Genomic DNA, 13281 nt, shown 5'->3' on the forward strand with positions numbered 1-13281 from the left:
GCAAATGTCTCCTGGACGCCTGGTCTACCAGGATGTGGTAATAGGCGTCCTTGAGATCTATGGAGCACATCCAAACACCTTTCTCCAGCAGTGGGAGAATGGATTGTAAGGTGACCATTCGAACTTGGACTTTTGACTGATCGATTTAGGATGCTGAGACCCAAAATGGGCCTCAAGTCCCGGTCTTTTGGCACCAAAAGAATCTTGAGTAAGTCCCTAATCCGATCTGGTCTGCGGGGACCGGTTGGATGACTCCTTTTTGAAGCAGCTTTGAGACTTCTAAGGCTGCGATTTCCCGTTGACTGGGTAGCGGGTCCGGGATTCTCTTGGACGGCGGTGGGGAGTGAGAAAAGGGGATGGCGTAACCTCCGGCAATGATTCGAAGCACCCATCGGTCCTGAGTGATACCCTCCCAGGCTTTTAGGTGCCTCGAAAAACGACCCCCGACTGGCTCCGGAGCTGCACAGTCGGGCAATCCTTCAGGGATTGTGGAAGGCTGAAGAGCCATGAAAGGACTTGCGGTCTCCAGTGTTGCGGGGGCCTCTGCCGCCTCTGGGACGGCGTCTTCCAGAAAAATTTCCCCCTCCTCTGCCTCTAGAAGGGGGATCGTCCTGCTGCGAGGGATAAGACTTCTGGGACTTACGGAACCACATTTTCCCTCCTCTTTTAGCCTTGGGATAAGGCCGAAAGGGAGTGGAAAATCATGCCCCTACGGCAGTCAGAGTCTTACCTTCTTGCTCGCAGCGGGTCAATGTGTCCTTTACCTTGGGTCCAAACAAAGAGGACCCATCAAAGGGAGCGTCGGCAAAGGAAGACTTAAAGGCATCCGCAAAATGACACAGGTGGAGCCAGGCTTGCCTCCGTAGAGCAACACCTGTACCCGCCGCTCTACTCGCCCCTTCGGCTGCATATGAAATGAGCCTCATGGACGAGTTTGATATGGATGACAGCGTAGCCAACTGAGAGCCAACCGTTTGGGCCAGCTGCTCAGGTAGGTTACCCAAGAGGGTATCTGAAAGCTCCTTGATCAGATCCCTCTGGAATCTAGTGAAGTGCGTTAAATAGTTCAGGGACCTTAAGGTAAAGGCCGCTGAACTGAGGGTGCGCTTCCCGTACCGATCCATGCTCCTAGACTCCTTATTAGGAGGATGGACGGACGTCGAAGCCTCTGCTACATCTTGTTGGGTAGCAGATGCCACCACCAAGGCATCTACAGCCACACCTTTGGTCAAAAACTCCTTCTCTGGGGGTGCTGATAAGAACTTGTTTGGGCGAGCAGGCACCGGTTCCACAGAGTCTGGATGTTCCCACGCCCTTCGACAGATCAAATCTAGGAGCTCGTCGAAGGGCGGAGACACCAAGGAGGCGGAGGGCTGAGCCCCGAAGGCCTTGAGGAACACCGATTCATCAGCGGAAGGCGGTTTGGAATGCCAGCCGCCTCGTTGTTTGAGGGCTTCCAAGATGTCTGCAAAGGAGACATCATCTGAGGACGACTTAGGGGACCCCTCCGCATCATCAAGATCGGTGTCCGACGTGAGAGACTCATTGGGGGAGTCGACGTGCTTCCTCTTGCACAGTCTTTTCCTTGGGGGTTCCTCTGAAGAAGCTTCAGAGGGACCTCCAGGAGGGGGGGAACCCCCACTGGGGGTGACCTCAGGCCCCGGGGCTCCGCTGTCTAGGGACAGGGGGACTACCAAAGACCCAGTCTCCGTATGTAGGGAAGGTGCTGGTGAGACCGTGGAGGTAGCCAAAGAAGATTTGGCCAAAGCACTCCTCATGGCCCTGAAGGCCGGACCGCCAGAGTCCTGGGAAGGTCCAACCCCCGTGGCCACAACAGTAGACGGTACCCCCGCAGCCGACGCACCGAGAGGAAGGCTCGGAACCGAAAACATCGGTCCCGAAGCGTCCCCCCCAGGGCCGACAGAGGAGGTCCGTGTACCGAACTCCGACTCGAGAGCCGGGGTTGGAGTAAGGGTCGGGGCCGACCCGAAAACCTCCATCGGCTCCACCAGCACCGGCTCCAACGGTGCCGAGGCTGTTGGAGGAGGAACCAGAACTACAGGGTGGGCCATCGGCTCCGAAGCCGAATGGGCTGGAGCCGAAACTAATTTCTGGAATACAGGAGACTGAAACAGTCTTAGGAGCACCCTGTCGGTGTCCGAATCTGACATCTTTGAAGATCGGGAGGAGACCGACTGGGTCCGAACCGACTTCTCCATCGGCTCCGAAGGACTGGGGGACCGGCTCTGAATAGACTCGACCAGTATCGGTGCCGAGGGAGATTCCAAAACAATTTCCCTTGGTGCCGAGGAGGGCTTCGGCGCCGAAGGGGAAGAGTCTGAGCCAGCAACCTTCATCGGCTCCAAGTTCAGTGGAGCCGATGAAGGTGACCCGCCTCTCGAAGCCCCAGCCATCGGCTCCGAAACCAGAGGAGTCGAGACTGGAGGCATTGAGGCAGACCGTTCTGCCCTCGGCTCCGAAGTCCGTGGAGCCGATGGAGAAGCCTGCCCAGATTTCTTACTGGTCGGTTCCGACAGACTGGTCGGAGCTGACGATTTCTTTTTCTTTGCTGGAGAGGAAGAGGAAGATAAGGCCTCCTCGAAGGAGGGTTTAATCAGCCCTTTCAAGATTAATTTATTCTTCCTCTCTTGGAGGACCCTAGAGGAAAAAGCGTGACACACGCTGCAAGACTCCTGTAGGTGTTTGGCGCCTAAACAGTACAAGCATAAGGAGTGATCATCGGTGATGGACATTTTATAGTTGCATCTCGTGCACTTTTTAAATCCTGAGGGTCTATGCTCTTTGGACATAATGCCTGTAAACCACTCACTATATCAATAGAAAAAAACACTATATATGTCACTGAGTAAAGATTTTTAAACAATAAAATTAACAAGTACAATACAAGTCCAACAAACACCAAAAAAGAGGGCCAAGAACCCTCTAACTTAAACAGGTACTTGACCTCTCTAAAAATAAGAAAACTCGCTAAAGAATAGGGGAAGGCCCCTCTAACTTAAACGGAAACATTTCCCTAGTCAATCACACAAATTCACCACAAAATTTTACCAAAAACACACTGATACACAACGATAGCTGTTAAAACAGCTTTTGGGTAAAGAATAAAGAATTTCCTGACAGGAAAACTTTAAGAAAAAACAGCACTTAGCTCAGCCAAGTTCGAGACCACGTCCTAGCTTGTAAGCGGCAAACGAGATCTGGGGGATTAGCGGTGGTGCATCCTGGGATAGAGAATAGCTCAGCCAATAAGAGGCTTCGCTCTATAGCATAGCGTGCCGAGTTGGAGCCGAGGATCGGCTCCAAGCCCATCAGTACAGAATGTAGGCGAGATAGGATCACATAACATCTGATGCTTCCACAAAACCAGGATTAAATTAATATATTTCATTAAGACCATTCCTAGCATAAATTATTTTACTTATCCGTGTTATGATATATTGAGTTATTGAATTAATCTACAGTCCCACTTTGCCACAAATGCATTTAATTGTATTTTTATATATATCATATTTTTATATATATCATATATAAATATTTTTTTAAGTTACAGCAATTAAATATTATTCACCATACTAAACGCATTTTAATATTTACTACATTTATTATATTTACTATATTTATTACAAATCAATTAATATAAGTTACTTTTCATAATACAATTTTTATCATAAATATTTATTATCAATGTTTTTATTTAATAATAACAATATGGTTAGATCTATTTTCTACAATTGTATTTTTATATTACATTTTATCCACATCTTAGACAAGATTTGAAACATTATAGAAACTACAATTTACACTATTTAATAGAGCACATATGTTTTATTTATTTAGGGCATTTATTCATACATATGCATTTTTTAACTTGTACGTATTGGTTTAATAGTTTTGGCACATGTAATTGTTTATTTTGTTTTTATGCTTTTATCATGTGTTTTAATTATACGCTATTATCACATGCATTTACATGCTTTTTAAAAAAAAGTACAAGTGTAATTAGATATTTAGCTCATTACTTTGGTCTATGCATGTGGAAAGGCAATTATACACAATAGGTTTCAATCATACTATAATATATACACTGTATTCGTAAGTTTCAATCTACAATTTAAACATTACTAGTATATCATTTTATACAGCATCTAAAATAGGTTTTATACTGTAAAAAGTACATTTTATATGTTAATACTGGCATTGTACGTTGGAACATACTGTACATTGGTCTTTACCTGAAATATGAACTGAATGACAGTCAAGAGATGTATTGAAAAAATAGAATGAATATCACTTTAAATCTTTGTTAAAAAGTTGGCGCCAAAAAGTCTATAAAATGTTTCATACTATGTTGGTATGCGATTCTGAAGAAGTCCACGATTGAGTGGATGAAAGCGCTTAATCGCATTTTACATTTGTTTTTGGTTTTATTTGAATTGCACAGGGTTATCGGAGTGCTTTATCACGTTTTTGGTTTTTCGTTCAAGCTGGTTGTGTTAAATAAAAGGGTGTATCAAAGCTTCGCTGGTTATCACATTAGCTTTATTAACTATTGCTTTTCCCAAATTACTATTCACAAAATACACAAGTCATCAAGAGCTCCATGCAATGACTTACTCAAGAGCAACCTACAAAACTTACCCATGAAGTTGTAGTTCCAAGAAGCTTGGGCTGGTACCATAAAGAACCCAAGAAATCTATCGGATAGCAGCATTTGCACCCTTTCATAGTGGGATGGAAGGTATCCTTTTGGATTATTGCCTTTATCTGTATTTTGTCTGCCCCACTCGTAACCACTAGGTGTCAGCTTGTATGCTGTCAAAGTACAGGATCCTGGGGTAAAGCTGCAGAAGAGAAAGAATATAAATCAAGCAGAGGACAAGATGCAGTACCACACACATTTTAAAGACAGAAACACATAACGTAAATGAATAATGCACAATATGTTTTACTACAACTGCATTATAATGGAGTCACATATATAACCTTCCTTAAAGCTTTACGGTCAACAGGAAATCCAAGAAAAAAATTTCTGGTAAATTAATCAGTAATAGAAGTGCCATAACTGCAGAGAGTAATAGGATAATCTGTAGCTAACACAACTACAATTCCACTAGTCAGCAGTGATCCTGATCAAGATGCCAGACCAAAGGTATGATGCCACACCCAAAGTCTCTTGCTCACCCAAGCTCATGTACTTCCTACCCCACCCTAACTGAAAAACTGCAGTGAATCTCAAACCAGGTCATCAGATTCACAATCAAGTCCAGGGGGCAAGTCCATCTGGAGTATTTTCATAGACTATTCCATTAAATTTCAAATGGCAAATCATGACGTCTAGCAAACAGGAAAGAGAAGCTCTTCACAACCCCTTGCACCCTACAATAAGCTGAAAAAGGGAAGCTCACAAAAAGATAACACATGGAAGTTTGAAGGTTCAATAAACAATGCACACTGCTGTTTTCACCCCCATTGAGGTCTTCACTGTGCTGGCTTCAAAAAAACACAAGACAAGCAATTTACTGTGGTTGGTCATTAGCAATATTTAAAGTTTTTATACATACACATATGCACAATTTACTTTCTTAATATTTCTGTCCTTGAAAGTTATTAACTTAAGAGGATCCCACAGCTACCCTTAGGGTCCTGACGCTTAAGTACATCAGCAATGCTGTCAGTCAACAGTATGCAGTGCTGTGGAAGCAGAAGCTGCCCCTCCTCAGCTACAGGGACAAGTAGATCAAACCACTGCTGCCTAAGTCAGAGGAGAATAACCAAGATCCTGACTCTGACACTTCACACCAGGGATGATGTGGCCCAGGTGCAGTAGCTTGCATTCATTTGTATTTCAGTGTCTTCTACCACCTTTTGGACAACTTGTTCAACTTTTCCAAATACTTTGCCAGACACTCACCCCCAATCTTCCACTGGTACACCTGTCTGTGATCAGCAGGGAGTTTGATCTCTTTCCTTACCTGCAACTGAAGTAAAGACACTGAACAGTAGTGGACTGAGGACAGACCCCCTGCAGTACTTCAATAGTCATTTTCCTAATTCCTGGCATTGTTGTTCTTCTCACAGCCTTCTTTTTCTTACCATTCATCCATGCAGTTGTCCACTTCCTCAGTCTTGGTCCTATCGGTTTCTTATGTGGGACAGAGTCAAAGGTGTTGCCAAAGTTCAAGTAGAGTATCGTCTTGCTGGTGCATTCCTCTCAAGTTCACCTATAAACCAGTCATAAAACTGGATCAGATTTGACTGATAGTGCCCTTTTGGCTACATCTGTTTCTGTCCCGGAGAGTGATGTCCTCTAGAAATGCTACCAGGTTTCCCTCAGGATTCTTTTCATGACATTTCCCATCACTGTTGTTAGATGAAGAGGCCTGCAATTCTTAAGATTTTTACTGCTTCCCCACCTCATACAGGGGTATTACAAGTGCCATCCTTCCCATCTTCTGGTACTTGTGCATTAGTCAGTGATCTGAAGATATGTATAAGGTGGTCTGACATCACACTGGTCAGATTTCTCATGATCTTAGGAAGCATCCCATCCAGTACTTCTGCTTCATTCTCTTCAAAAGCAGCCAGCTCCTACCCCTCTTTGCTCTTGTTTGCCCACTTTCCTCTCCATTCTGTCACCACACCTTCTTTTTTTCCCCCTTGTGAAGAACGAAGCAAATACTCATTAGGTGCCTTTGCTGATCTTCTTTCCCTCACATTTTTACATAGCTTGACCAGCTTTGTTCTTCTTGTCTTACATGCCTAACAAAAAAGCTACTGCTTCCCCCCCATCTTACATCTATAGGGTCTTGACTGGGCAGTGGTAGGGAAGGTGAGAGGCAATTTGTTCATACCTTCTTGTCCTCTGTGGTGAGAGCCCTATGGTTCATTCTGAGCCTCTGCTCTGAGGTCTTAAGTGTTCCCTCAGAGTTGAGAGTCAGCCAGTTGGTGGAATCCTGTGGAGTCCCGCTCAGTCTCCTGGAGCCATATCACCATAGCAACCTCCACAAAGTACAGTTGTGTATACATAAATGTAGATGTCAGAATGTATTCACTGTTGCAGTCATCACATTTGGGTTATCCCTGCCAGGGTAGCCCTCAGTCGGCCCGAATATCAGAGGCTTAGTATTTCTGCATCGGTTACTGTCACTCCACTCGTCAGTGGCATAAAAACAGGCAGCCAACGCCATTACATCAGTTTTTCTTGCCCTGTCAGGAGCCCTCAAAGAGCTAGGTTATGGTGGAAGAACACCACCAGTAAAATGTAAATACTAAAAATTCCTTGTAAGGAGAGAGAGAGAGAGAGAGAGAGAGAGAGAGACAAGGGGAATGGAGGGAGGGAAACCAGGACTACAACAGTGAATACACTCGAACATCTAAATTTATGGTAAGTGTACACAACTGTACTATGTTCTTCGTGTTTCACTGTTGCAGTCATCACATTTGGGTTGATTTCCAAAGCTGAAGAAAAGGGTGGAGGCAGTCATGGGGACCCCTCTGAAGAAAGCTGCAGAGGTGGAGGTTGCTCTGGTGGAATGTGTCCCGACCCCCTTGGGGGGAGGTTTTACGTGCTGTTTGTAGCAGAAATGGATGCAATGTGCTATCCATTTGGAAATTGCTTGTTTGAATATGGACTTGTCCTCTGCTCCTGCAGCGAAGCTGACTAGCAATTGCTCAGTTTTTCTAAAAGAGTTAGTCCTGTCAAGGTAGAATCTGAACGGTCTGTGCACATGTAGAGTGTGCAGAATCCTTTCCCCCTTGTTTTGTGGGTTAGGGAAAAAGGTGGGAAAATGGATTGGTTGAGAGCCACACTGGGCACCACTTTTGGCATGAAGGATGGGTTAGTCCTGAGGGAGACCTTGTCAGCATGGAAAATGATGAATGGCTCTACAGCCATAAGTGCTTGTAGCTCTGATACTCTTCTAGTTGAAATGATGGCCAGAAGCAAGGCTGTCTTCCAAGAGAGAAATTTTAACTCTGCTGAAGCTGCAGTTTCAAAGGGGGGGGGGGGGGCAGGGTGAGCTTTTCCAACACAAATTTTAGGTCCCAACTAGGGCAGGAGCTCTTCTGGGTGGCCTCAAGTTGTTAGCCCCTCTTAGATACTGTTTGATGAGAGAGTGCGAGAAAATAAGTGGCTCTGGGCTGAAATGAGCAGAGATGGTAGAGGCATGAATTTTAATAGAAGAGGAGGATAGACCCTTGTGTAGTAGGTCTGCCAGGTAATCTAGGACGAGAGGTAGGGTGAGCTGTGCCGTTCTGGCTCCCTCAGCCTGGATCCAGGTGCAAAACCTTTTCCACTTGTCAGCATAAGACCCTCTAGTGCTGGGGCGTCTGGGCTCACGTATAACATACAGAACTTGCTTGCTCAGACTGGCAGCTTGAGGAAAGGTCAGGAAATAAGCCAGTTTGCCAGAATGAGGGCCTGCAATTGGTGATGCATGATGTTGGGATCTGAGGTAGGTGGCAGGGGTGATAGGCTGCGCAGCAGTGGGTACCAGTGCTGCCGTGGGCAGTCTGGGGCAATCAGAATTGTCCTCAGTTTTTCCTCCCTTATTTTGAGCAGTAGCCTTGAAATGAGTGGTAGGGGGGAAATGCATAGACTAAGAAGTTTACCCACTAGAAGGATAGAGCATCCACTTTCCAGGCCTTGCTGTGAGGTTCCCTGGTGCAGAATTTGCTGAACTGATGATTGGAGTGGGAGGCAAAGAGGTCTACCTTCGGAGTGCACCATTTCTGGGTTACAAGGGTGAAGGTTCTTTGGTCTAGCTGCCACTCGTGTGGGTCTAGCAGGTTTCTGCTTAGGTTGTCTGCCAGGGAGTTTAGAGAGCCTGGCAGTAATTGTGCTAACAGGTGTAGATGCATGGCTGCGGCCGTGTGCCAAAGGGTCATGGCAAGCCTGCACAGAGGATAAGAGTGAGTCCCTCCCTGCTTGTTGATGTACCACATCACCATGGTGTTGTCTGTTTTGATCAGCAGAGGCTCCCGGTGAGAGTAGGGGTCTGAAAGCTGTCAAGGCATGCTGAACAGCTACCATCTCTTTTTGGCTGATGTGCAGATGTACTTGATTTGGACTCCATTGGCCCTGAATGCACCTGCCGTCCAGGTGTGCAACCCACACATAGTTTGATGCGTCTGTTGTGAGGGTCTGGGCGGCGTGGGGTAGTGAGAACGAAGTCCCTTGTTATGGCAGCATGATGCTGCACACCAAAGAAAATCTTTCCTTAGACAAGGTATCATTGGTATAAGAGTTTCCAGGTCTTGAGAGTGCTGACACCAAAGGCTATTTAGTTACCACTGTAGTTTCCTCATATGCAGTCTGGCATATGGTATGAGTAGAATGCAAGAAGCCATGAACACTAGAGCTTGCAGGATTTTCCTTGCGGATAACTGGGTCCTGGTGGCTAGTTGAGAGAAGTAGGTTGTCAGGTAGGTTTGTTGTTCTGGTGTATGGAATGCCATCTGGGATGCTGTGTCCAGGTTTGCTCCCAGGAATACAATTTTTTGTGTGGGCACTAGTTTTGATTTCTTTTCGTTGATGGTATACCCCAAGGAGGTCAGTAGGTCCTTTACAAAGGTCAGGTGCTTTAGCAGCTTTTCCTGTCTGCCTGAATCAGGCAGTCATTTAAGTATGGGTAAATTTGAATATTTCTTTGCCTGCAAAAAACAATGGTGAGCGCCAGACATTTTGTGAAAACTCTGGGAGCAATGGATAAGCCCCAAAGGGATGAGCAGAGAACTGAAAGTGCAGTGATTCTGCTCTGAAACGTAGGTATTTCCTGCAGGACTCCCTGATTGGGATGTGTAGGTAGGCCTCTTTTAGGTCTAGGGTGGCTAACCAAAAGCATAAGAAGAAGCTGCTGGAGGGTGAGCATTTTGAATTTTGGTATCACCAGAAAGGTGTTGAGAATGGATAGGGGACAAGTCTCTTTCTTTTGGAAGTGGTAGCCAGGCTTTCCCTGATAAGCATTATAAGGTCTTCTGCCATTTTAAGCATTTGAGACTGAGGCAAGGAAGCAGGGGTCTGAGCTTGGGTCGTAATTTTTTGGGTGTGGTTTGTACCCTGGGCCTTAGAAACTCGGTAGTTTTTAAAATAACTGTAGATGCAAAAGAAGTCGGTCTGTGCTGAGTATCGGTAGTGTGAAGTACCTCCTAGGAGGCTGGTGCTTGCTCAGCAGCTCCGGACCAATCCAAGGTAGAGACATTCGCAGGATCTTTAGTCAAAGAGGAGTCTTGCGGGATACTGGACTCCGAAAGGGTCTTGGTAGCGGCCTGCAAATCCATAGAAGCAGGCATTAGGGGCTGCGAAAGTGCCTCACTGATGACCAGAGAACTGACGACTAGCTTAACGGAAGAGTCATCAGCAGTTTTGGACCAGTGCGGTCTCTGTCTTTATCCTTACGTTTTTTCGTAAGATCGGTTGTCGGATGGCTTACCGAAGCCATATCGGAAGTCCAGGACTGAAAGAGAAAATATCTAGCTACAATAAGGGCCTGACGACGTATAGTTCTGGCATTGAACAAAGCACAGAAGCGACAGCATGGGACGTCGTGGTCTGGGCCTAAGCAAGTGAAGCAGTAAGAATGAAAGTCTTGGTGTGGTACTTGCTATCCACAAGGAAGAGAATTGTTAACTTTTTCCGACATCGGTTAGTGCAAGAAAAAAGGATCCCCAACGGGGTACTTAGCTTTAGAACACTTAAGCTTCAATTCGGAAGACAAAACTCATGTAGCGGCTGACCGGCACTCATGCGAACTTGCTTCTGCTTCGGGCTCCACGTCAAGAAAGACTGATGTAATGGTGTCGGCTGCCTTACTTTATACTACTGACTACCTGATGTCAGTCCTGAAGCGACAGCAACCGAAGCAGAAATACTAAGCCTCTGATATTCGGGCCGGCCAAAGGCTACCCTGGCAGGGATAACCCAAATGTGATGACTGCAACAGTGAAACATGAAGAACATATGCTGTTGGTCAGTGGAAGCATTTATACTACCGTACATGAACCCACCTCCAAGCTAAGCACTATACAGCATGTGCTTAAGTAAGTTTGAGCTCCACCATGTGCAACACTATCACTCAATTCCATCCATGTGGTGTTCTGTATGTGGCTCCCTCCATCCATGATGGGCAAGTCAGTATCGACCTCTCATTCCCATCCTCCCTGGCCAGCCCCTTTAACATCTTTTTATTGGCTGCACTTAACACCTCTGATTTTTTTACTAACCTTCTACTATGCCTTTTCTAGCTTCATACCCCTGTAAGATCCAGCTGTGTATAAAATATGAATAGTCACTGACGGTGTTTTGTCAAGAGTTATAGTGAGCAGGCTGGTTCTTAAGAATGCCTGGATGGTCAGTATATATAAAAAAGCAAGCAAGCTTTGGTACAGGGAGAGCAGAAGGTGGCCCAAACTTTTGGGAATCCTCTTTGTAAAGACTTAAAATACTTCTGAGTGCTATTCCTAAGTTGGGGGAAAAAATTAAGACTACAACATAAAGCAGTGTGCATGACACTACTAAGTACTCACCTGCATGTGATAATGATTGTCTTCTCTCCATCCCAGGAAGGGTTGTCCGCCATGATTTTGGCATGGGAAGTGACATCCTGCGGAGACAGCTGGGGTGACTCATTTGGCTGTGTGTGTATCCAACCCAGCGGTTCCATTTCCTGTAAAGTGAAGGTGGAAAATGTTTGTATTTTCAAAGCTAACATAACTTGGCAGACATGACAAATTTTACTTGCTTCAATATTAACACAAACAGTATGTCAAGGTAACTAAGTACCCTATTGCACACTACTGCTCATTTACCCCCCCCAAAAAAAAAATTAGCCAAATGTGCACTACCTTTGTTTTAATTAGGATACTAGAATAAAGTACAGTTGTGTAAAATCTTACCATAATGGTAGATGTCCTTCTCTTCACTGCTGCAGTATTCTTTACAATAGGGATCCCTGCCAATGGCGGCTTGACATACAGCCAGTATACCAAAGCCTTTAAGTTGCTTTAAAGTACACTGCATGTCACATGCATGTTCCTTGCTTAGCATAGGGCATAAAGGTGACATCTGGACGTACCATCCTCAGAAATGAGAGCACCAGTAGAAATGCCAGTCCAAGGAAAAAGTACAGTTTTGTACCTACCATAAATGTAGATGTCCGAACAGGAATGCATCTGCAGTCATTACAAATGGGTTGTCCTGTCGTCAGGCAGCCCTTCGGTCGGCCGGATTCCAAAGTCTGGGTCTGGCCTCGGCTGGTGTCTCACTTCACCCGACGTCATAGCTGCAGTTCTTCGGGTATAAAGGCATCAGCCAACGCCATTTTCCTCAGTGTTTCTTGCCCCAGATGCCAGTTGCCCTCTTGGATAGCTAAATTTTGGATAAATGCCAATGTTTCCAAATAGTAGAAGGCAAACACAAAAAATAAGCATGTATGTACATATATACAAACAAATACACCATAAGAGATCCCCAGCTAGCTATTAGATGGGCAAATACCCTAGTAATACCACAGAGGCGAGGATGGTGGGTAATCCTGACTGCAGATGCATTCCTGTTCGGACATCTACATTTATGGTAGGTACAAAACTGTACTATGTCCTTCAAGGATGCATCTGCAGTCATTACAAATGGGTAGAATACCATAGCCAAACTAGGAGGAGGAAGAAGAAATTATGGTGTAGTTAGGATCCCTTGCAAAACAGCAGTGGCAAACCCTGCTCGGGATCTAGAGTATAAAGGTAAATTATAATGCTTGGCAAATGTATGCACGGAGGTCCAAGTAGCAGCCTCTATAATGTCCTTGGTAGCCACTCCTCGTAAGAAAGCTGTGGTAGTGGCTGTAGCCCTTGTAGAATGAGGCCTTATGTTCTGTGGAGTTTGCTTTCCATGGTAGGAGTAACAGAATCTGATGCAATTTCCTATCCACTTGGAGATTGTCTGTTTTGAAATTGCTTTTCCTTCCCTTCCTGTTGCATATGCTACCAGAAGCTGGTCAGTTTTTCTATTGCTCTTGGTTCTGTCCAGGTAGTAGCGCAACTGTCTATGTACATCCAAAGTATGCAGCAGTCTTTCCCCCCTGTTCTGTGGATTGGGGAAGAAGGTAGGTAGGTGGATAGCCTGGTTTAAAGACACTCTGGATACCACCTTAGGCATAAATGTAGGATTTGTTCTCATGGACACTCTATCTTGATGGAAGATTAGGAAGGGTTGTACTGCCATTAAAGCCTGTAGCTCAGAAACCCTTCTTGCTGAGGTAATTGCCA

At 45.4% G+C, this 13281-nt stretch overlaps 1 protein-coding gene across 1 annotated transcript in view; it reads right to left on the reverse strand.

Annotated features, from left to right (window-relative positions):
• Positions 1 to 13281, reverse strand: part of PRPF8 (pre-mRNA processing factor 8) — a 2252227-nt gene that overhangs the window by 45843 nt on the left and 2193103 nt on the right. Inside the window, exons 39-40 of the mRNA XM_044054875.1 lie at positions 11545 to 11684; positions 4660 to 4862 (exon numbers count right to left, since the gene is read on the reverse strand). Of these exons, the coding sequence (XP_043910810.1) occupies positions 4660 to 4862; positions 11545 to 11684 (343 nt within the window). The remainder of the gene's footprint in view (positions 1 to 4659; positions 4863 to 11544; positions 11685 to 13281) is intronic.

Source organism: Protopterus annectens, chromosome 13.part0 (assembly GCF_019279795.1).
Source record: "Protopterus annectens isolate FY-2018-M chromosome 13.part0, PAN1.0, whole genome shotgun sequence".
Taxonomy (NCBI): Eukaryota; Metazoa; Chordata; order Ceratodontiformes; family Protopteridae; genus Protopterus; species Protopterus annectens.